Raw genomic sequence first — 25,114 nt, forward strand, 5'->3', positions numbered from 1 at the left:
TTTGGCCACCTTACTGAATGAATCTCAAAATATTCACTCTTTTTTTAGTTTATATATATAATATATATATATCATTTTCAAAGTTCCATGTGGGTCTATCTCAAAGAATAACCACATCAGTCATTTAATTTCTTATCAGAACCCATAAAGTTCTAATGAACATCAGTTTTTCTACTCTAAGCCGGTGTAACACGACATTTTTACTCCACGAAAAATGAACTGTCGTACGAGAAAAGAACTCCCAAAGGAACAAAAAAATTACTCCCTCCACAGTGGAGTAATTTATTTCTTATTTGTTCGGAACACCTGTTGTGGGGAGTAATTTTCTTGTGTTATGGGGGAGTAATTTATTTCGTAAAGGGAGTAAAATTTTCGTACAAAATGTTTACTCTGGAGTAAAAATCTCGTGGGAATAATTTTCTCGTATTACACCGGCAAAGCCAGGGCAGTTAGATCTACACAGTTTCAATCCAGGTCCAACTCATCTGTTGTCCTCTAAGTCTAAGTCTGGAAACAACACTGAGAGTGAGAGTGACACCGATTCAATTTCATTTTCAACACACTGCAATTTGTATTTGTGAAGACAAGAGCCCTGAACATGGTGTAGAACCACACGTGTGACGTAAGCTAGTGGAGCCATGCACAGCCCAGAAACAACTGCAGACACATAAGTATTGGTCAAGTGACCTACATCTAACCGGATACTTCCTGCTAGAAAGCGAAACTGACAAGGCAAGTGTTGAAAAATCAGAAAATCAAAATGCAAGCAGACCGGAGCACAATTTCAGTTAGAACTCGTAAAAGTTCTTAGCAGGCCAGACTCGCGTCCAAAAGGGGGGGGGACCACACGTTACTTCATTTTTAAAATATAAGTTCAGGATTACCGACAATTATTCGTAACTTTAGCTTGACGAGAACGTGACACTGACACAATCTGTCGCAGTCACATTTCCCGCGGTATGCATACTGTATCAGAATAAGTATTTTCAAGAATCACTACCAAATGAGAATCGTGCGGTGGCCAAATGAATCAACACCACTGTGATGTCTTCAGTCGCTGAGCGGAAAGAGACAGAGAAGCCCCAAAAATAAATTGACCACTGACTGACTGACTAGTTGACAGGATAGCTAACAAGCTTTCAAACACTGAAACTGACAGATAATTCTCAGAAACTGAGGAGGAAAGAAGGAACCTGAGGAAGAAAGACCGAAAACTTGAGAAGACTAAAGCGGACTTGAAAGAAAGAAAGAAAGAAAGAAGGAAGGACTAAAAGAAAGAGCCTGCCCAACAAAAAAGTTAAATAAAATTAAATAGTTAAATTAAAATAAGCTCTTCAGTCCGACCTATAGATTGTTCAGTAATCAGGACAATCATTCCTATCATGAAGTTGTATGACCAACACTGAAATCATGATTGGTGATGTAACAAAACAACGTTTAAGTCAAAAACTACTCATGTCTTACCTTGGTCGTAGTCAAAATAGTCCCACCAGGCAAATTGAGCAGCCAGGGAGACGATGGAAGCAAAAAGGCACCATGCTAGCAAGAGCTGGTGACACATGTTCATTGTTCTTGGCTGTCCTACTCGTTCAGCGTCACACTTTTTTCCCCCTTAATTATTCTCTTTATCTTACTTTTCTGTCTGAATAAATCCTGAACTTTGTTGTTCTTCGCCGCACACCCGTAGTACGTGAACGATCAAAGAGTGTCGGTAGAACTTTGTTTTTTTATCTACAGCTAACAGTGTCACTTGTAAAGTAACAACCGTTTGTGCCACACTCTCGTAACAAGACCCGGCTTCGGCACAGACTGAACAACTAAGCAACACTGACTGTCGAGCCAGACACGGAACAACCCTATGTCTAAATGTTTCGGACAGCCAAAGCTTTATGTTTGTGATTTGTGCTCACCAAAACTGATGTTATGAATGACATACGCGAAAGGACAAGTATCACCTGCCGAAGCGCTGTGCATGCGGAGAACGGGACAGCGATTGCAAACTTTCACCCTGCACGTGCGGCCAAAAGCTGTTTCAGTCAGCACTGAGTGGCCAGTGTGCGTAGGGTTTTCTTACACGTGCGTCGCCGGGGTGTGGGCGTTATACCTATCGGACGCGGACGACCTAGTCAGGGTTCTGTTGAATAGGATAATGATGATTTTGTGTTAACTGTTGGCAGTGTTTTTGTTTGTTTGGCTGGTTTGTGTTCTTGTTTGTTTGTTCGTTTGTTTGTTTGTTTGTTTTTGTTTTCCTTTGTTTTTTGTCTGTTTGTTTGTTTGCTTGATTTGTTTGGACTGAGATGAATTGTTCGTTTGTTCCGCCGTTCAGTTTACTAATTAAAACAATTGGGCCCAGGTATGACTGATTCATAACACTAACAGGCTGTAACTGAAAGTCAGATTAAAAAAGTCCTATATCTGTCTCTGTCTTTCTGTCTGTCTGTCTCTCTCTCTCTGTCTCTGTCTCTGTCTCTCTCTCTCCGTCCGTCTAGTCTCTCTCTCTCCGGGCTCTCTCAGTCTCTCTCTCTCTCTCTCTCTCTCTCTCTCTCTCTCTCTCTCTCTCTCTCTCTTTCTCTCTCTCTCTCTCTCTGTCAGTCTCACTGATGTGCGTGCGTCCGTCAGTACGGCGGCGGTGCCAGTGTGTGTGTGTGTCACGTGTGTGTGACACCTGGTATTAATTTTCAATTCACGGTTTCTTTTCTTGCTTGCCGCGAAATTTCTTCACTGTGCCTGTGCTTGTTCGTCGATCGTGTACCTTTGCCTGTTTTGTTGAGTATTTAATTTTGTCTGCCTGTCCGTTTTGCTCGAATGATTTTCATCAGCCATAACACTGAATAACTACGATAATATTTTGTGTATGGCCATAAACTTGTGACCTCTCACGTAGTCAGCTGAGTATTTCTTTGAACAACTAGGCCGGACTCAGGACACCAAGTTGGTCAGGAAACAGGAAAAATCATCATAATTATGCAGCAGCAACTGTAACCGAAACAAAAATCTCGACATTTGTTTCAAGTGGGACCTAAGCCTCTACTTCTTTCTGCCAACACAGAGGAAACACTGGGGAGAATTAAGTTATTGTAACTGAATGCTGATGACTACTTGATCAACTAATGTCCACATAAACCTTACAGCCACACCTCGTACATGTCCAGTGAGTGACAGAGCTTTTGTGCTGGCAATTTTGTGCGTTATAATTGTTTAAAAAGGTCGTCGTGGCGCTGTGACCACAGTGGCCAGAACGGCGTCCACCAAAACTTTACGACCCAACAAAAAACCGAAAGTTGACAGGGGACACTACTCAGCAGGATTCCATAACGTTTCCGGTAGCATGGCCCTGACGTTTGCTTCACTTTCTTCCGCACTTCATTTTGTTTGTTGTTAAAAACATCAACCATGGATTACTGTCCAGAAATAGCGGTGTTGCACGGTGCTTTTGCTTTGCTGGAAAAAGAGGTAAACACCATTGCAGGTTATTGTTGATGTTTCAGTGGGGGATAAAAGATGGCTAATAATAATATGCTCTACACTGATTTTAACGGGAGGTTACCAAGAAGTCAGAACTGACACAATGAGAAGATTTGCTAGTGATTAATGTGCTTCGATTATAAAAAAAATTATAAAAAAAGCGTTGCGGACGAGAACAGACGGACAAATGTGTGCACACAAAGACAGACGGGTGGACATGCACACACGTTACCCATGCAGATGCAGATGCAGACACAGAGGGGCGCGCGCGCGCACACACACACACACACACACACACACACACACACACACACACACACACACACACACACACACACACACACGCATGCACGCACATACACACATACACACACGCGCACATGTATACACAGAGGCGCCCACATACACACACACACACACACATGGGCGTGCGCACAAACAAAAGTATCCTCTCTGGGAAAAAAGTGTATTTTTGATCAAATTGTTGAGCATATGCATATAACATCAGTGCATCTGACAGAGCGGAGCATTCCTTCACTGATAGTACTTTTACATGATGATGTAATTAGTTGATTCATCATATTAGAAAAAGAATCACCACAATTTTAACAGGGGAGCCAGCAATTAATATGCTTTGTTCGTATTGCATGACTATCTCATGTTTTGTTTCAGGACAATTCTGGCAAATGTGATCTGCTACAGCATACCAAAGGTCTGAAATCCAGCCGCCCATTTTTCCTGATCAAGAGTGCAGTACAGGAGATCACTGAAGGTCTTGAAAAACCAAACCCACAAAAGCAGAGGCAGGACTGGAGCAGACGTCTTCACCAGATATTCTTCTCCAAGGCCTTCATTTTCAACAAACATTTTGTGGACAGAGAAAACAATGTCAAGGAACTGAATAAATCATGGCGACCATTCCAAGCTCTGTGTGCTCCTATTCCAGACTTTCATCCTCATCTCTTCTTTGAGTTGTCAGATGAGTTTGGATGGACAGAGTATCTTGGAGAGGTAAGGCAGTACTCGTTGAAGTTTTGTGTCATCCAGCAATATTAATTGTAGTTAATTTATTTAGGTGTTTCCCAACCTCTGTTGGATTGATAAGATAAATGTACAGAGATCTTATTGCTGTATCAATTGATATGAGAGTTTAGTTGGCTGAATTATGTCTTTCATGTGAGTTCTAACAGTAAACTATGTTTCTGCATGCTTAACAAAAATGAAGCCACATATATATGCGCCTTAAGTTTTGGCCTTATCATGCATGGGAAACAAAACACTTTTTTTTTTACCTGAGATAACAATACATTTCTGCACATTGTAAAATTTAGAGACAGAACATTAGCTCGTAGCCAATAACTCACAACAATATATATTTTATAAATTTGTCACACTTAATAACTTCTACAGCACACTAAATAACATGTGGCAATGTAATTTCTCTGTTATTATTGTATTGTATTGTATTTTATTGTATGTATGTACTTTCAAAGACAGATGTGAACTTATCAACTTCTTTTTTTCTTCTGATTATACAGCTGTTGGCCATAGCTGATTTACCAACTTTGCTGGATTTTGCATCCTGTGCCCTGGAGTTCTGTTCTCCGAAACCAGCCCTCCTGTATGACCTCAGCCTGATTTCTGTGACCCTTGACTCTCTGGTTTCTGTCTGCTTTATGGAAATATTACATTCGTCTGATTCTGCTGCTGAACCGAAGAAGAAGGGCGCAAGAGGGGATACAGGAGAGTACACCTGTGGTGAATTTGCTAGCGTTTTCTCAGTGCTCGCCAAAAAATATGAGCAAATCTCCAAGAAACATCAGACACACGCTGTTGAGGGTGGACAGTGTTCAGAAGCTGTAGAAAGTGCAGAGAGAGGCACAAGTGAATCTGTTGCTGAAACTGAAAGCTTGCAAAAGAAAGCAAATGCAGAGACAGGCATAAGTGAATCTGCGGCTGAAAGCTCCCAAAAGAAAAGAATGGACTGTGTTGAAAGCATGCTTCAAAGCAAAGGCAACGACAGTGAGGTATTGCCAGAAAAAGTAGTCAAGGATGAACAAAACCCTTCAGAAAAGAAGGATTCAGTGATTGTTACTGGTAAAACGGAGGAGCTTCCAGTTCAGGAGAAAGTACCTGAAAAACTTGACAGCCAACAGCTTCCACTACAAGAGAAAGTACCTGAACAACTTGACAGCCAACTTCTTGATAACATCGCAAGACTAGTTGATCTTGTGACTGAGATTCTAGCGCTGGTGCAGAGGAGGATGTCCACAAAACTGTTTGACCGCAGTAGCTGCACAAGTGGAGCCATGGCAAACGTTGTGCATGTTCTTGGCCACATTCTGGCGTCGGTTGTTGTCTTCAGTGTTCTCTCCTTTTCCAGCCGTCAAGGCCAGGACCTGAGAGACTGCCTTCGTTGTCTGATTGCTGAGGACGAAATTGATGAAGATGAATTGGAACGTCAGGGTGAAGGAAGTAACGCAAACTCTGCTGAAAAAAACACAGAGTTGGTAGCCTCGGAGAGTTATCATTCAACAAATCTCATTGCGCAAGAACTTACCAAACTGATAAAGGAAGCAGAAACGAGGAACATTTGCTTACAGTGCCTGCGGAGCTTTTTTGCAGGACAGTCCGCAAAAGATGGTCTTCCGCAGAAACTGTCCACAGAAAAATCAGTCAAATTTGGCCGTGTTGTCAAACTGAACCTCAAACTTCATCTCATCACGAAGCCCCTGAAAACTGTGAAAGTAGTGCAAGACTTTTCTAAATTGCTGGCAACATGGTATGAACAGGAGAAGGAAGGAACGGCAGCAGAGTTGATAGACTGCATGCTGGCAATCTTCAGAGAACTTCAGCGAAGAGAGAAGATTGCTGAAGAGCGTAGACTGAATCCAAGCCTGGAAGAAGTGATGCAGAAAGTGCAGAAAAAGCTTCCAAGGTGGAAGTGTAAGTACTATGTTTACTTTGTATGTACATTGAAGCTTTGAAACAAGAGAAAGATCTGCAAAAGTGTATGAATAGAAACACCAGGATTTTCTCCTGTGCATAATTTAGTACCAATTACTTTTTAACAGTGAGTAAAGTTTAGTAGCTCTAGTGAGAATCACATTTTTTTAATTTTTATTCATTAGCCATACAAAATCTTACTTTTGTCTCTAACAGCTTATGTTGATTGACTGGCTTTATTTTTTTTAGAAAAGCTAGAAAACCATTGTTTTATTTGTCAAGTAAATCAAGTGACCTCAGAGACAAGATATGTGACCCTCCACCACGAAATGAGTCGCATGTCACCTCGCGCGGTTCTGCGCTAGGCTTAATATAAGTCCGGGGAGTGTCTGGTAACAGTGTGAGGGTCACCTTTGTTACACGCTTATAACTCAAACAGTTTTTGCTCTTTTCTAAAACGGTTTTCACCACTGGATAGAGTATAAAAAACTCTTTAGGAAAATGTAAAAATATGAACATCATGCAAAGGTGACATGCGACTCATTCCATGGTGGAGGGTCACATATGCTGTTGCTTAATTGTGACATTAGAGTTGTAATGGTTGATCCTGCATGAATACGAAAATATATAAAAATTTTCATGCTAGATCATACTGTTTGCTTGTTTGCTTTAGGGTGCCTGCAGTTTGGCCTGGCTAAGAGAGATCTAAAAGGATGGTGGTTTGCTGGGTGAGTTCGTTATTTCAGTTTCTCTTTTTCATTTGATTAATACTGATTAAAAGTTGTGGTCATAATGCAGGCAACAGACCAGCAGTTTGTTTCTCTGCATGCCTTTCTGTCCATGTGTTTAAGCATGCATGGGTGTGCATTTAAATGCTATTGAAATGGAATGTCTCTTTAAGACGGGGTATGACTGGGTCTGTGGCAGGAATAAAGAATGTCTGTATACACATGCATACATGAATGCTGAAGACGAAGAGAAAACAGTAATGGAATAAACAAATCTCACAGAATTCAGGGGATTCTTATATTTAGGCTTTTCATGAAATGTGACCCTCCACCACGAAATGAGTCGCATGTCGCCTCGCGCGGTTCTGCGCTAGCCTTAACTCTTACCAGTTCGGGGGTTTTAGGGCATATTTTACAGTGCTGTTGGTGCCTACTTGCCGAGTGGCTATCTGGGGTCATATTCTAAATGAAATATAGAAAGTTATATATCAAATGAAAGGAAAATGAATAAGCTTTTCATATTTGCAAAGAGAATTGTGCTATCTTTAAAGGTAAAAAATGTTATGGGGGTGACAACATGATTTTTGTTGAAATTTGTACGCCCATTTTTTGGAACACGTGACAAACACAAAGAAGACATTTTTTTTGTGTTCAGTTTATTTTAGATATGCTGCTAACTAGTCTGTTTTGGCATTCATTTTACATAACATAGCAAAGTTTTATTGAGTTTTGCTGATAAACAAAAAAGTTATTGTCACCTGAATACCCCCACCTAAATTTCAAAGTTGGACGTTTCATGACATAAGGCACAAAAAAAAAAAATAGTCTGTTTACGGTATCCCGACCGACCCTAAAACGGTTTTCACCACTGGATAGAGCATAAAAAACTCTTTATGAAAATGTAAAAATATGAAAATCATGCAAAGGTGACATGCGACTCATTCCGTGGTGGAGGGTCACAAATGTCAAAATAGAGGATTTTCCATCTTTTTAGAATTTGTCATGTTAAAAACCAAGTTACTTCATAACATTTCTTTTGATCCATTCTCATTGATTTTGCACTTCACAGTTTCCTTGAGTTTCTACACAAAAGCCCCAGCGTTCTGAACAAAGAATCTGATGTGAAACATCTGGTATCAGTACTGGCTGAGATTGTGCAAAATAGTGACCCTGGGAAAAGCAGGAGGTATCGGGAAATGTGCAGTGAGGTAGGAAAAATCCTGAAAGAAAGGGTGACACACACTGACACACACTGACACACGCATGCATGCACACACAGGCGCACAAAGACATACATGCATGCGCGCGCACACACACACACACACACACACACACACACACACACACACACACACACACACACACACACACAAACACAAACACAAATACACACAAACATGTCAATATATCATGGCATTCTTGCTCATCACATTGCAGTTAAAACAAAATTCTAATTCACTAAAAAGTCTGATATCTTGCAGTAACAATATGGCATATAACTGTTTTACAGTCATGCTAAGTACATGAATACAGTAAATCTTATTTGGCTTGGAATTGTATATTCTGCGTTTGTTTTGCAGCTGATACTGAAGATGTTCAGCCAGCTTCCAGTGGCAAACCAAGGGAAGATTATCCTCAGCGTCTATCAAGATACAGAGTCGCCTGCCCTGCCATTTGTGAAAAACTTTGACCAGTCACTGACGGTCACATTCAACAAGCTTTCAGCAAGCGCAACTATAAAGGTGCGGTTTTGTTTAGAAATCTGCTTGTTTGTTTGTTTGTGCAAACGTTTCATTTGGCCTACAAACGATTTATGAAAGTCATGGATTTGGAGAATTGTTATGATGTAGTGATGTTGGTTTTGTCTCACATGGCATATATGTGACCCTTTACCACGGAATGAGTCGCATGTCACCTTTGCATGATTTTCATATTTTTACATTTTCCTAAAGGATTTTGTATGCTCTATCCAGTGGTGAAAACCGTTTTAGAAAAGAGCAAAAACTGTTTGAGTTATAAGCCTGTGACTAAGGTGACCTTCACGCTGTTACCATACACTCTCCGGACTTTTATCAAGCCCAGCGCAGAACCGCGCGAGGTGACATGCGACTCATTTCGTGGTGGAGGGTCACATATATATATATGATATTTCTATTACAAATCAGGTCGTTTCCTCTCAGTTGAAAGCTAGCAGCAACAAGAATTGCACTACCCAGGTGTGTGCATATTTAGGTGTAATCAGCCACCTTCACTTATGACTGACAGAATGATCTAGGTCTTTTACGTGCCACTGTGGTGACACGTGGTGGGACATGGATACCGTCTCTGAGTGCACATAAAGTTGATTCGTGACCGCCCCAGCCTGGATTCTAACCTGTGACCCTAGGATCACATGTCTATTGCTCTACCAACTGAGCTACCTGGTCCCCGGTTGCGTTGATAGTTAATGTTTGTTTTACATGTGATATATGTAATTTCGGTTGTGTTCCTTTTCTGCTGTATTTTCAGGATCTGCATGGTGCCCTGCGATTAGCTGTTCATGACCCTCTGGCTTTTACACAACATGCTGTGAGCGCTGCCATCAGCAATCATGGGCAGATTCCTGTTATTGTCCAGGTATGGATTCAGCTGCTGCATGAGAAGCAGGAACGTTTCTGTAATGCGTAGGGTTCATACAGTGGAACCCTCTTTCAAGACACCCTGATATCTTCTTCTTCTTCTTCTGCGTTCGTGGGCTGAAACTTCCACGTGCACGAGTGGAATTTTACGTATGACCGTTTTTACCCCGCCATTTAGGCAGCCATACGCCGCTTTCGGAGGAAGCATGCTGGGTATTTTTGTGTTTCTATAACCCACCGAACTCTGACATGGATTACAGGATCTTTTTCGTGCGCACTTGGTCTTGTGCTTGCGGGTACACACGGGGGGTGTTCGGACACCGAGGAGAGTCTGCACACAAAGTTGACTCTGAGAAATAAATCTCTCGCCGAACGTGGGGACGAACTCATGCTGACAGCGGCCAACTGGATACAAATCCAGCGCGCTACCGACTGAGCTATATCCCCGCCCTGACCTCGTGATATAAGACTTCCCCCTTTTTAAGACATTGGTGTGTTTTTTTAATTTCTGTTCATAATCTCTGAAAAATTTATATTAAGTTTAAGACTCCCTCCGTTTTTAAAACCTGATTTTGTGAGAGTTGTGGAGGTCCTAAACGGGGGGCTCCACTGTAGCCTAGCTGTATAGTGCATTGCCTTGCATTGTTCTTACCCCCTGCGGGTTAGGGGGAAGAATTTACCCGATGCTCCCCAGCATGTCGTAAGAGGCGACTAACGGATTCTGTTTCTCTTTTTACCCTTGTTAAGTGTTTCTTGTATAGAATATAGTCAATTTTTGTAAAGATTTTAGTCAAGCAGTATGTAAAAAATGTTAAGTCCTTTGTACTGGAAACTTGCATTCTCCCAGTAAGGTAATACATTGTACTACGTTGCAAGCCCCTGGAGCAAATTTTTGATTAGTGCTTTTGTGAACAAGAAACAATTGACAAGTGGCTCTATCCCATCTCCCCCCTTTCCCCGTCGCGATATAACCTTCGTGGTTGAAAACGACGTTAAACACCAAATAAAGTAAAGAAAGATGCATTGTTCTTGGTCGAAATTAGACATCTTGTTTGAAGAGTAGTCCTTAATGTGTGTGTGTGTGTTTGTGTGTGTGTGTGTGTGTGTGTGTGTGTGTGTGTGTGTGTGTGTGGTGTGTGTGTGTGTGTGTGTGGTGTGTGTGTGTGTGTGTGGTGTGTGTGTGAGTGGTGTGTATGGGTGGTGTGTGTGTGTGGTGTGTGTGTGTGTGTGTGTGTGCAAACTTGTTTCAACCCTCAACACCTTGTGCATGACACTCATTGGGGACTATATAACATTTTATCTTATCCCTATCCTTATCCTTTGTTTGTACAGGTGCTGCGTCTGGTCCCAGGAGTAATGACCAGTGTTCATCCGTTGCACCACCCTCAGCTGTCCTTGCTGTGTCACTGTCTGCATGATGCCTTGCTGAACCAGGCGTTGGGTGCCATCGAGCAGAAGAATGTGCTCAATCTTGTGTCTTCACTTGTACAGGTATGTAAAGCGGGGCTCACACACAGGTGGAGCAAGCGGAGCAAGGGTGGAGTAGGCTGCACCAGGCGGAGAGATGACGCTACTTCCGTTGCAGGAGTGGAGAAAGTTGTGTGTGCGGTGCGGAGCAAGGAATAGGACACGTTTCTATTTTTTGGCTCCGGTGCAGCGGTGCAGCCAATCAGCGCACTCATCACTTTCTCCGGAAATAGTAGTGTGACACTAGGTGGCATCCCAAATAACGACGGCCGCCTTTTTCGAAAGAACTTTTTCATGGATTTTACACAAGAATACCGAAACGGAAAGATACAATGTGGTTTCCGCTAGATTTCAAGTCACGCTTTTCACTTTTCCGAGGAAGCCAACAGCTGAGTGTGAAGAAACGCTGCTGTTCAACTTCGAAATCTCCAGTCGCAGACGACCTTCGCTTTTGCAGTACAGTCAATCGACTCAATGCAGGTGCAATGTTACTCATTTCGATCAGCTTGTTTTCGTATATATTTTTGCATTAAGATCATGTACAATGATTGGAATCAAAGGAGGAATGACTTCAGTATGCAAATGCGTTGGTTTGGCCGAAATCAATACAGCAGTAATTAAGCTAGGTTCTTTCTCGTCAGTTTGTTTTTTGCGACTGAAGTTTGTCTTCTGAATGTACCACTTGCTTGATTTTGATTGTTTGTTCAGCTCTTCGGCACAAAATTCATCATGCAAGATATCAATTTGTTGAATGATAACGGGATAAGTGAAGTTCAAACATGTATCTGCTTGCAAAAAACAATCGCAGGGACAGATCTATCTGCTTCATTGACTGACAGATTGTCATTGAATTTCCAACGTAAAATGACTCGTTTGCAGACTCTCTAATTAGATCCATCGAGTGTTTGTGTTCTTAGATCCATTGGCTATGCAGGCTTTTTGCGATCATAACATTGTTTGGGTTTGTGCAGGTGCAATCTGCAGATCAGAGGAGATTGACCGCAGGGTGACGCAGTGTCAGTGATCAATGCAACTTGTGTTCGACACTCAATATTGCCTTCTACCAAACTCAAGGGCAAAACAAAAGGTACGTGCTTGTGAATTCATATTATGTAATGTCTGTGAAGATTAACACCGTCTTTAGCTCTAGTCTGAGTGATCATGCTTATTAATATCCAATTCAAGTTACATACGATACATACTCCGCCCCAGCACCACCCTCACCCCATAGCACTGCTATTCAGATACTACAGTCCAACAACTAACCCTCTAAAAGTCCCCCCCCCCCCCACTCTCAGTGTAACATCTGTTGCTATCTGCACCTTTGTGTGGTAATGGGAAACTCGTGCTCAAATAGTTTCAGAACTGTTGATATTATAAGAGTTTTATTTACCAATGGTTCTCCCCTCCCTCCTTCATATTACACCGACACTCTCTATGCCCACCCTCCACCTCCTTCCCCCATCCCTTCCCTCTACAGGCACGTCTACTAAAGTCTCAGACGTGATAGGATTAAGAGGATGCCACAATGATCCGGGTAACTTTGCAAATAATCATACTGATATAACAGAAGAAAGTTATTCCACAGTCATTTCTACTTATACATAACAGTGTTACAAAACAGGAATTTGTGCTATTAAAGTTATAATCTACAAACAACAAAGACCCTCCAGCCCCCCCCCCCCCTCCTCACCTGCAACATATACATACATGTTCATGTCCAACTTTCCCAGTGGCTCTTAATCTTATGTCTATGACTGTTGATATTGAAGAGTAGAAAGTGTTTAGTTTTCAATGACTAAATTTCCCCTCACACACACACACACACAAACACACACGCACATAGCTGTTGTCTCCTTCTCAATCTCTCTGTGTCTCTCTGTTTAATTAAAATATTTGGATCACTAACTCTTCACTGAGATTCAGTGTTATGTGTTATGTGGAGTAAGATTAGTGAATGTTGCTGCTGATTCTGTTGTTCTTACTGTTCTTCCTCCCTGCATAATCTTTTTTCTCCTTAAACAATTTTTTTTTACTACTACAGTGCGTCTATGGAGTGTACATCAGAGATGTGATGGGACCAAAAACATTCCAAAATGAAACAGGTAACTTTTTAAACTGGTCTTCATTTTGTTTATTGAGAAGTTGGTTCACATGATACATTTCAGAGTCGTCCTTTTAAATTCGTTAAATATTGCACCAGTCACTACATCTATAGATTATCAGATTAAGTTGTCTTCTTCTGCATTATGCATATATGCAATATTCATCTTTAGTGCGCGCGTGTGTGTGTGTGTGTGTGTGTGTGTGTGTGTGTGTGTGTGTGTGTGTGTGTTTATTGGTTGAAGACGACACAGGCCCCTTCCCTCATTTGTTTATCTGTGTGCGAGACTTCGTGAGTCAGTTGCATAGGCAGGATAGCTAACTGAGTTGCCTGCAAGACCGTTAACGGCATTTTGCACTGTATATTTGCTGTACATTAATTTCAGCTTAGGTATGACCAATACCAAAAGTTACAATGGTGTAGGTGAAATGGTCTGTCTTTTGGGCTCTTTCCAAAAAGGATCCGAATTCGGGGATAAACTCAACCGTTTCGGGTTTTATATGGAGCCGTACACTAATTAACCCGATTTAAGCATTAAAGAATTTAAGAGTGTTAGTTTTGGAGGGTATAAACTATGTAATTTAAATGAAAATTTCAATAATAAATTTTCGTATAATTAATATACTTACCCAATTCTCATAGTTTATACCCTCCCATCCTTCCACGCTACTTAATTTCCTATGGCGTCTTTTTTTTAGCTTGGTTACCACCCTTTCGAGGGCAGGTAATTTGAGTAGTTTTTCGACATCTAGCATATATGAGATCTTAGTCAATGCATCCCTCAGACAACCAGTTACACCGTTAATGACACATGAAGCAATAAGGTAACTATCAGATAACACTTGTATACAGAAAATCCACTCGGACAAGATCAACAAAATCTTACGATCTTGTTAACTCATTGGAGACGTAATGTTTTAGTCCTTTTTTTTTGGTTGAAAATGTGCTGAAAAAAGAAGATTACAGCTAGATCAAAACTCAAAAGTGTTCCAAATTACCCCTCCATTTGACCTGTGAACTCGCCACTGTGTTGACCTTTGTCATGCATAAGATATAGTTAATAATCGCCAAATATTAACTAACTAGGTCAACAGGTCAAGAAGTATTAAGCATTTTTATGGGCTGCATTTGTTTCATTTGTGTCACCTTTTATGTTTATACTTTTGCAGGCTGGTGTGGAGTTCTGATGTTGCCAGGGCGATGGAAGACACATACATAAGACATATAAACAAGCTTCCCTGTGAAGTGTTTTGATCACAAATCACCATTATTTTACACATTTATGCATCTATTCTCAGCTCAGACTTGTGCTTTGAAATTGGATGTTTAAGTACTAGCTAAAACCCTGAATAAAGTCTTCGCAATACATGGAATGGGATCAAAAGTGTGTGTGTGTGTGTGTGTGTGTGTGTGTGTGTGAGTGTTTGTGTGTGTGTGTGTGTGTGTGTGTGTGTGTGTGTGTGTGTGTGTGAAAACAACATTCAAAAATGAGGGTGAGATAAAACACAAAAAAAGCTACAGCACAGATACTTTTTTGTCTAGCGTCAAGGACGGATCCAGGGGGGGTTCCTGTCACCCCCCCCCCCCCCCCCCCCCGGCCTGAACATGTATCTCCTCCAAGGGTGAAAATAAAATAAAAATCAATAAATCATGACAAATATTCGGAGAACGCGCCAGCTAGATTCCACATATTCTCATCTACATTTCAAAACGTCCAGACCTCCCTAGCGCCCTCAACTAATGAACCCCGAACACAATTGGGGGCCACCCCCAACCTGATACGGTCCGGCCATGAGCGTTCTATATCGTCCTCTTTAGAAACTTGTTGCGCTGTTGACACACGTACGTTTCTATTTGCAAACATCCATAAAGTAATATTTTGTTAATCATGTTTAAAACATTTCTTCTGAGTAGAGTGAAGCTAAATCAAACCACACACAAAATGAAAAAAACTAAATCTAAATCAAAGCCATATTGCGCGTAACATAAAGCAACAGTCTAACCGTCTGCAAGAGAGATTGTTAGTAGTAGATCTAAAAAAAAAAGAATGGATTCCATGGAAGCTAGTGTAACTATACACATTCAACATCTTTGAAGCTTCGGATATAACTCGATAAAACAAAAAAGAACCAAAACTTAAAACATGTCCCAACAGTTGTTAGTCCACCTCTCTCTTCACCCGACCCCCACACTCACATAGTTTGTGTCTGAAAAGCTCTAAAACGCACTGGCACACACGCACACACACTGACTTATACAGAGTCCATTTAGAAATATGTTCAGTAATTGCGATAAAAGACAAGACTTTTGTCTCCTTTGGTAAACATCACGGTGTTTTTTTCCCGCCACTTCTTATCCACGTGTAAAAATATTTCCCATCAGACTGCGCGAGTGGAGAAACTACGTCATATCATAGGGGAATCCCCTACCGGAGCAGGATCGGAGCAGCCTGCTCCGGAACCGGAGCTTGTGTGTGAGAGGGCAGGTGGAGAGCGGAGCAGGATCGGAGCAGCCTGCTCCGCTTGCTCCGCCTGTGTGTGAGCCCCGCTTAAGATATGTGACAGGGAGACTACTGCGTCACCCTTGACAGCAGACTCTGCAGTTGTCTGCCAGCGAAGAGCGCACCGTCGCGATATAACCTTCGTGGTTGAAAACGACGTTAAACACCAAATAAAAAAAGAAAGCTTAGAGCGCGAGCTATTTAAAGTAGCTCGACATATCTTCATTGTCGCTGACATTTGTGAATTGTAGAGTTCTGATTGTGATAGGGTCGGACTGCTGGCATCTGCTTGGATGCCCTTGGGAACCTTTGCGTACCCATGGCAGTTTTTACAGGGCTATTAAGTTAGATCTAAAATTCTCAACCCTGTTTGTCTGGCTAAAAATTGCCCCCAAAGGGGATTGATGTGCTTCTTGCACTCGGTTACAGGTAGATTAGAGCTTTCCCAGATAACGATATTACCTTGCATGTGTGTAAAAGCGGGGTACACTTGTGCTCTGATTTTTTCTCTTACAGTGGAACCCCCCTATTTCCTCCGAAAACGGCGTATGGCTGCCCTAATGGCGGGGTAAAAAAACGGTCATACACGTAAAATTCTACTCGTGCAAAAAAAACCACCACGAGTGTACGTGGGAGTTTCAGCACACGAACGCAGAAGAAGAAGAAGAACCCCCCTATTAAGACCCACCATTTGAAGACTTTCTCACTTTTAAAACCTTGCTTTTCCAGACATTCTGTTTATAACATTTTCTAATTTGCCTCCATTGTAAGACTCCCTCCCTTTAAGACCAGATTTTTTCTGATTTTTTTTTAGTGATCTGAGGAGTGTTCCAGTGTATTTGCAGGTTGTGTCTTCACTGTAAAGAGAGATATATGTAAGCATTTTTGACAATCTGTTGTAATCAATTATTATTGTTATTACATGTACATGCATTAGTAGAAGTAGTTGAGGGTAATGCAAAACTCCTCTTGAGTGTAATGCAGAGCTCTTCTTTGATAATGATAATTCTTGGTGTTGATTTGAAACTGCAGACCCAAATTTGACTATTTTTATGTTTGTTTCAGACGTACAAGACAGACGTGAAACACCCTCCTCTTCTCTCTCCTTCAGAGTTTCTCTCCACCTTTGCTCTACCATACATCTCCCTCCACCTGGCTGATCCTCCAATCAGAATGGACTTTGCATTGAGGCTTCTGATTGGCTGCCTGGATGCCACGTTTTCTGTCAGGTTCAGTGATTGGTTGGAAGAGGTTAAGCCTGCAGTCATTGTGGCTTGCTGCGCCAGAATTCTACATGAGTATGTTGAGCTTGTGAGTGATGCTGCTGAAGTTGATCGGGCGATAAAAATCAAGTCGCTAGTCCTACGCATCTTGGATGGACTGCACAAACATTTTTCTTCTGCTGGGAAGAGCTTTGAAGGTAGGACTTTTTTTTCTTTTTTTTTTCTTTTTTTCTTCTTCTTTTTTTTCTCATCATAAAAATCACAGTTCTGTTCTTCTATGCAACTATGGAAGACAGTGCTTATGTGTAGAAATATGAGAAATGTAAGGTAACATGTTTGTTCATTTCATTATTGGGTTTAGGGGAACCAATTCCTCACCACTCCCATAGCTGCCAACCCTCCCTAGAAAACCGGGAAATTCCCGATTTTATGTCCAGTCCCGGATTTTCCCGAATAGTGCAAAAGTTTCCCGATTAAACATTTTTCGAGTATAGTTATATAATGACTGGAGTGTATTTTCAAGCGCCTGTACTCGGCGTAGTTTCACTTCTGAACTCTCGTTCAGCGCGAGGCTTCGTCACACAAACGCTGTAATCAAAATCGAAACTAAACGAGAATAGGCGAGATTTGTGGCTAGCGCATGCGCTTCAGTCGAATGTGGATGAGAAGCAGAAGAAGAAGCAGCAGCAGACGACCACAAAATGAAGAAAACAACGGTCCAGCGGCTGAAAGTCGGCCCGAAAGTTCTTGTAAAATTTCAAAAGAGTTACAAACAAGAGTATGACTTCATCTCCGAATCGACAAGACGCGGCATACATTTCGCGTTTTGCACCAAGTGCCGCGAAGATATATATATCAGCATCGGACATGGAGGCCGGGGGGATATTGAAGCTCATTCAAGAACAGCAAAACATGAACGGAACCGGGGGACAGCCGTCGAGAAGACGAGAAAGATTACCCAACTGTTCGCTTCAGACGTCGATGTTCGAACTATGAACGCTGATCCGTGCCAGTTATGCCGTTGTGAACTGTGATGGCAACAGCAATCTCCTTCATACCCCTGGCAGGTGTAGTGTGTTGTGACTTTTGGATTGTGAAATAAACTCAAGGAAGTAACTAACATCCCGCAGTGGGGCACTGCGGTTATGAAATTAAAGGCCCCTCCTGTTTTTGGAACCGCAGGAGCTTTCTAGTTTGCTGTTAGGTAGATTTTTGGTTCCTCTTTCCTGTCATGCTCTCTTTTTCTTCATGAATTCTTTTCTTTTTTCTGCCTTCTTGCTCATTCACCTGTATTTTTTCCAAAAATCTCTTCTCTTGCCGCTTGTCTCGCGATTCATGTATAGTTTAATCTGTTAGTGTTCTGATGTAAGTCCAGCAGTAGATAGGTTAAGCCTATTTTAACATACTGGAAACTGGTAATCTTCCAGTAGGTATTAATTTAGTTTTACTAAAGCCTGCTGGGACACAAGTAATGGGTTAGTGCATTTGTAAACAGGAATCGCTTGACAAGTGTCCCCCTTCATCCCCCCCCCCCCTTCCTCGTCCTGATATGGCTCTGCGTAGTCGGCTGGACGTTAAGCAACAAATAAACAAACAAACAAAAAGTAACTAACATGAACTATAATTTTGGTGCTGTTGTGAACTGTGATAGCAAAAGATATTTTCTCTGGCCACACACAATTGGAAGATGTGAAATACTGTATTTATATATTTTTTGGATGATTAATGAGATGAGGATGATTATAAGGATGATGCTTTGGATTTCCAATTTTGGAATGAAATACTGTAGAAGGAAGCTTGACGTGCATTGGTAAGTCACTACATCTACTCTCTCTCCAGCTCATTCTTCCTTTTTTGTGACAAAATTTGCTGCCAGAAACTGGCAATTATAATCCTCAGAATGCACCAGATTGCATCATTTTGCATCCTTTTTATCAAAAATTTTCCGGGGGGGCATGCCCCCGGACCCCCCTAGCATTCTAGGCGCTTCGTTCCTCCCTATTTTTATCTGGGAAAAGTTGGCAGCTATGCACTCCCACCAGAAAACGTGAAACCTATATGTTAAATAAGTAAATAAATGAATAATGAAAAATGATTCGGATGTAGAGAACAGCCTTTGCAAAGTTAAAAAGAGATCAAATATTTTACAGAATTGGAATGCTAGTAACAATGAACCCCCCCTTTTAAGACCTCCAAAAATCTGAGAATATCTGTGCAGGTCTTAAAAAGGAGGGGGTCTTACAATGGAGCTAATTTTACAGAGGTTATGAGTTTGTTTTTTGGCATTGTATAATTAGTGATATTTGTTGGGGTCTGGGATAGTTGTTTTATATTCACTGTATTAATTGGATTTTATCATGTGAGTGTTTGTGTGTGTGTGTGTGTGTGTGTGTTTGTATGTTGTACATCGCCGTCAGCTCTGGCGAGAAGGGACAATTAATAAGTGTTCATTATTATTATTATTATCATTATTATTATACTCTATTATTCACACGTTTTCCAGACAACTCGTTAGCCTGGCTTCAAGAGAGATGTGCAGCATACGACTGGACTGTGTGTGCCTACGTGTCAAGATTCCTGGCGCCAGCATCCAAGGGAGAAAATAAGGTACTGGCTCTTTTTCGTGTCTTATGCATATGGAAACTGCAAAAGTAGCAACAACAAGTCGCGTAAGGCGAAATTACTACATTTAGTCAAGCTGTGGAACTCACAGAATGAAACTGAACGCACTGCATTTTTTCACAATGACCGTAGTCCGCCGCTTGTGCAAAACGGAGTGAAACTGACGAGCCTGTTCAGCGCGGTAGTGGTTTCGCTGTGCTGCATAGCACGCTTTTCTGTACCTCTCTTCGTTTTAACTTTCTGCGCATGTTTTTAATCCAAACATATCATATCTATATGGTTTTGGAATCAGGAACCAACAAGGAATAAGATGAAATTGTTTTTAAATCGATTTCGGAAATTTAATTTTGATCATAATTTTTATGTTTTTAATTTTCAGAGCTTGTTTTTAATCCGAATATAACATATTTATATGTTTTTGGAATCAGAACATGATGAAGAATGAAATAAAAGTAATTTTATGTTTTATAAAAAAAATTATTTTAATTACAATTTTCAGATTTTTAATGACCAAAGTCATTAATTAATTTTTAAGCCTACATGCTGAAATGCAATACCGAACTCCGGCCTTCGTCGAAGATTGCTTTGCCAAAATATCAATCAATTTGATTGAAAAATGAAGGTGTGACAGTGCCGCCTCAACTTTTACAAAAAGCCGGATATGACGTCATAAAAGACATTTATCGAAAAAAAGAAAAAAACGTCTGGGGATATCATACCCAGGAACTCGCATGTAAAATTTCATAAAGATCGGTCCAGTAGTTTACTCTGAATCGCTCTACACACACACACACGCACAGACACACACACACTTGACTAAATGTAAAAAGCAATAGAGTGAAAGCCCCCTTTTAAGACCCCCTGATTTAAGACTTCCTCCTTTTTAAGACCCTCCTTTCTCGGATGTTTTGTTCATAACCTCTGTAAATTAACCTCTATTTTAAGACTCACCCTTTTTAAGACCTGATTTTTTCATATTTTTGAAGAGTTCGAAGTCGACTAAAAGTGGAAGTATTCCCTGTAGGTGTTCTGCCTGTGGGCGTTTTACCTGTATTGCAGGTAACATACCTTGTCACTTTTTTTTACCAGCTGCTGGCAGAGTTTGCGACAGTCACTGTCAAACAAGCGTCAATGAGTCCTGTGGCGTTGCTTAGACTCGCATCAACTGGAGACGCTGCAGCAGAGCTGGTGATGCGAGCACTGCAGCAGTCTCAGGAGCTGCTGGTTCCACAGGCTGCTCTGCTCACAAGTTTGTGTCAGGTATGTTAATTTTTAGAGATCATAAATTGTTTGTTTATTTATTTAATTAGTGAAAATGTTTGATAATATCAGTTCTCATAATACACAGACACACACACACACACATGAACACACATCTGAACACTCATACACACACACACATCTCTCAGTTATCTGACTGAAACTGTTGTCCTATGTTTGGAGTGCTTATTGCTGGGCTGCCTTACTGATAAATTTGTGTCAGGTTTGTTTATTTTTGAAGATCATATTATTGTTATTATTTTTTTTCATGTTTTCTTCATCTGCATTCTCACATACTGTTGACTTATATTTAGAGCTCTTACATCGGATTGAAATTTGAATTTTTTTAGGAGAGGTGCTGCATTGTGTTCAAATATAAGGTGGGGTGTTTTTTGTTTTGTTTAATACAGTGCAGTAACTCATGATATCTTCTTCTTGTCGTTCGCTGTTAGATCGTCAGTCTGGACTGCAGGACGAAAGGTGCTGTCCTCTACTCATGATATAAAACTCCTCAGAAATTGTTTTCTTTTTTTTTCAAATTTCATCAGGTATCACCTAATCACGAAAAGAACAATGTAACCTGTTTCACACTTTAAATGGGCCACTGGTTTGTGAGTTGCATCAGTAGGTTTTTATGTTTATGTCTTGTAAGTTGTAGTAAATCTTGGAAAGTGTGAAGACATTGCACCAATGATCAGACAAACCAAGTTGCAATCATGAATTTCTTCTTTATTTACTTTCCGTGTCAGGTGCTTCCTCATTTGCTGGTGTCGGAGGTGAAGAGAGTGGTGCAGGTTCTATCAAGTCTTCTCTGTGCCGGACAAGTGGAATTTACCCCCAGGAATACCCCTCCTGTTGCTTCAGTTGACGAGGATTTTACAGGTAATTGGAGCAAATTAGTGTTCATTGTTTTCCACGCACAAGTTAGTTTGCCAAAATTGAACAGCTTAACAGCGAGGCAAACAGGATATGTATGTAAAATATTGTCATGATAGTGAGCTTTACAAGTGTATTTGTAAAAGGGTGATGTAGTAGTCCCCCTTTTACAGCAGCTGCTCTGCACTGAGTTGTCTGCAAGTCTTGAGCGTGAGTCATTTATAGTACAGTGGAACCCCCCTTTTAAGACCTCCAAAAATCTGAGAAAATCGGGTCTTAAAAAGGAGGTGTCTTAAAATGGGGGTAATTTTACAGAGGTTATGAACAGTGAGTCCGAGATAACAAGGTCTTAAAAAGGAGGAAGTCTTAACTGGGGTGGTCTTAAAAGGGGGGTTCCACTGTAGCTCAACGTTTCTTGTGCGTCAGAAACTCTCACCTGTCAGACACAGAGAGCGGTTTTTGAAAGAGTCCGGCTGCTGTTGTCGCCTGGTACGCTCTTGCGAACCTCAGCATTCACATGGCAGTTTTTATAGGGCTATGTTTTAGCCCGAACTGACTGACCTGTTTGACTGGTTTTGCCTCCAAAGGTAATTAGAGTGTTTTAAGCACTTGGTTACATATTTTTAGTGCTTCAGCTGATAACAGTTATGTTGAAGGTAAACAAAAAGCAATGTCATGAGTAAAAGTAAACTTTCTTCTCCAGTATATGTATGTTTTACGAGTAGGGTGATGATCGCGCGCTGCCTAGTGTTCAGACCACGCGCAGAAGGAACAGTAGCATGTCCACATCTCATTTACATGTTAATTTTTAGTGTTCAGTTTTGTAAGCAAGGACCATAAAAGTATTGTCCACCCGACTCAAGATTTTATTGTTCTTGCAAGAACAAGGACACTGAGAAGAAAGTTTCCTTGTTCCTGTAAGAATAGTAAACTCTTCAGTCTTGAGGAAACAAAATGTTATTGCTTAGGCATTCTGTACGCCCATAAACAAGTACATTTTGTATGCAAAGTAATCGAATTGAGTTCAATTTTGTGTGTGTGCAGATTGGCCTACTGAAGTGAAGGTTTCACAGTTGCTGATGGATGCAACAATCCTGATCATCTTGTGCCATTCCCATCTCTCTTCTGTCGTCTTTCATCACATGGCACAAGTCATTGTGGCTGCTTTACAGGTGTGTTTGTGTATTTGGATAATTTGCAGCATATTGCAAAAGCAGATTTCATCTTGCTGTGTTGAAAAGACAGCTTTCACTTCAATCCTTCTCAGATGCAGTTTTCTTGTGTTATCATTAATGCTTCCTATAGGCTTATGCAGGCCTGTGTAGAAAACCTAGTACAATGGAACCTCAAATTTAAGACTCCTTCCTTTTAAGATTTTCTGTTCAAAACCTCTGTAAATGTACCCCCATTTTTTTAAGACTCCCCTTTTTTAAGACCTGAATTCTCAGATTTTTTGTACTGAATTTGTAGGTCTTCAATGGGGGGTCCCACTGTATTCTATTCTGTAAGGAATGGCTTATTCATATTTTATTGCTTCTTTTCCAGGCACTTCTCCAGGCTGACAGCAACAGAAAGATATCCGACGACCTCGCGCTGCTCTACCGACACATGTTCTTGCACGTTTGTGTTGTCATGTCAGCTGCCCACGAAGCTATGCTGGATCCCCTGTTTGTGATTCTGCTGGATCTTTTGGCGAGGTTAACTCCAGCGGAATCTTCTCCTCACACGATTGCAGAATTACTCACGGAGGGAGTCGAGTTGATTCCCATGCAAAACTTACGTGACACTTTGAGAAAGAAACTGAAGGGTTAGGTATCCAGTACATAAATTCTTCTTCTTCTTCTTTACGTTCGTGAGGAAATCCCTTTACAGGGCAACGGTCCTCATTTTTTGTGACTTGTGACTTATGATTGGGATTCTGCTATATTTTTGCTGCTTGACTCTTGTGGAGTTATCATCAGGGTTAAGTTTTGTTTCAGTCTCTGGTGTAGGGAACAGCTAGTTTCAGAAGGGAGCTTACAATACAGCTTGGAGAAGGAAAAAATTGAAGCAACATATACAGTACTAGATGATTACCGGCTTCGCCGGGAAGAAGTAGAGCCGAATACCAGGCTGCGCCTGGGACCCATCATCATTATAATCATCCTCATCTCATTAATCATCCAAAAAGGAAAGGAGATAAACGCGCAAAACACTGGAGACCTTCTAAAAATAGTAACGTGCAATGACCTTCTAAAAATAGTAACGTAGTAACGGGAATATGGATTGACGCCAGAGGAAGGGAGATAATCGCGGCTGAAAACACTGGAGAAGATAAGGAAGAGTTACTGGAAGTGGATCCCGACAACAAAACAAAACAAAAATCGGTTCAGCGCGTACAGCGCTGCGCGCTGAGAGCACATGTTGAAATATCTCATCGATGAGGTTGTGTCCGGGGTGTAGCTGAATACGGTGTCCAAATTTGAAAAAGATCCACCGAGAACTTTGGCCGTGCATCGCGAACAGACAGACAGACAGACACTAGTCGTATATATATATATAGATGTAAAATGCAACCTATGTTTGTGATTTGACTGGACATTTTGGCTTGTTGCCTCTTGAAGAATTATCACCTGGCTCAAGGTTCTTTTCCGTCTCTGATGCAGGGAACTAAGGTACTTCCAGAGCATTGCTAATTACGAGACACACTGAGAAAAAAAATTGGAGAGCCAAGTAGGCAGTACATAAACTGTGACTTTGGCTCGTTTGGCGCATCTTTTTCCAACTATCTTGATTGCAGAGACAATCAGACCTTTTTTAATTGTTGTTATTGTTATCGGGTGTTTCTTTCAACAAACATCAGCAGTACAAGTGAGCAGTTGATGAACATTTGTTTTAGGGCACTGATGGCTTTACTTTTCTTTTTTCGTTAATTGTTTTTCTGCTGTTGTTTATATATTAGTCATGACTCTCTCTGCTCTTTGATGGCGCCACCGAGCTCTATGCAACATCTAACATGCATACACACAGTCATTCATACTTGTTATATGAACCATAGAACTCTGCTATGTTTACTGAACAGTAAAGTGAAAACTTCCCTTTAAATCCATTTGCAGATTTGTGTGTGTGTGTGTGTGTGTGTGTGTGTGTGTGTGTGTGTGTGTGTGTGTGTGTCTATCACAAACAGATAGCAGGACAGGCAGAGAAACAAGGCACTTCTAAAGGTTATTGTGAAGAATATTCTTACATCACACAAAATCACACTGACAATAAATAATTATATATGTTTATTGTTATAATTTAATAACTTGATAGCAACTTACTTA

General features: G+C 41.0%; 1 protein-coding gene and 1 long non-coding RNA gene across 4 annotated transcripts; both read left to right on the plus strand.

Moving 5' to 3' along the window:
* Positions 1 to 3,329: 3,329 nt before the first annotated feature.
* On the plus strand, positions 3,330 to 25,084 carry LOC138948666 (gem-associated protein 4-like). The gene is made up of 14 exons (XM_070320252.1): positions 3,330 to 3,453; positions 4,138 to 4,476; positions 5,004 to 6,411; positions 7,085 to 7,139; positions 8,209 to 8,347; positions 8,720 to 8,881; positions 9,648 to 9,755; positions 11,090 to 11,248; positions 16,894 to 17,248; positions 19,555 to 19,658; positions 20,763 to 20,933; positions 21,683 to 21,815; positions 22,854 to 22,981; positions 23,355 to 25,084. Exons 1-14 carry the CDS (start codon positions 3,394 to 3,396, stop codon positions 23,619 to 23,621), a joined length of 3,588 nt encoding a protein of 1,195 aa, XP_070176353.1. The 5' UTR covers positions 3,330 to 3,393; the 3' UTR covers positions 23,622 to 25,084.
* Positions 11,258 to 14,701, plus strand: LOC138948668 (uncharacterized). 3 transcript variants are annotated; one of them, XR_011450055.1, is made up of 4 exons: positions 11,258 to 11,704; positions 12,196 to 12,311; positions 13,269 to 13,329; positions 14,498 to 14,701. It is a non-coding gene; the product is annotated as an uncharacterized lncRNA (long non-coding RNA). The 3 variants fall into 3 exon arrangements; XR_011450056.1 differs by lacking the exon at positions 11,258 to 11,704 and adding an exon at positions 11,820 to 11,837; XR_011450054.1 differs by lacking the exon at positions 11,258 to 11,704 and having other exon boundaries at positions 11,919 to 12,311.
* Positions 25,085 to 25,114: the final 30 nt, after the last annotated feature.

Source organism: Littorina saxatilis, linkage group LG15, assembly GCF_037325665.1.
Source record: "Littorina saxatilis isolate snail1 linkage group LG15, US_GU_Lsax_2.0, whole genome shotgun sequence".
Lineage (NCBI taxonomy): Eukaryota > Metazoa > Mollusca > Gastropoda > Littorinimorpha > Littorinidae > Littorina > Littorina saxatilis.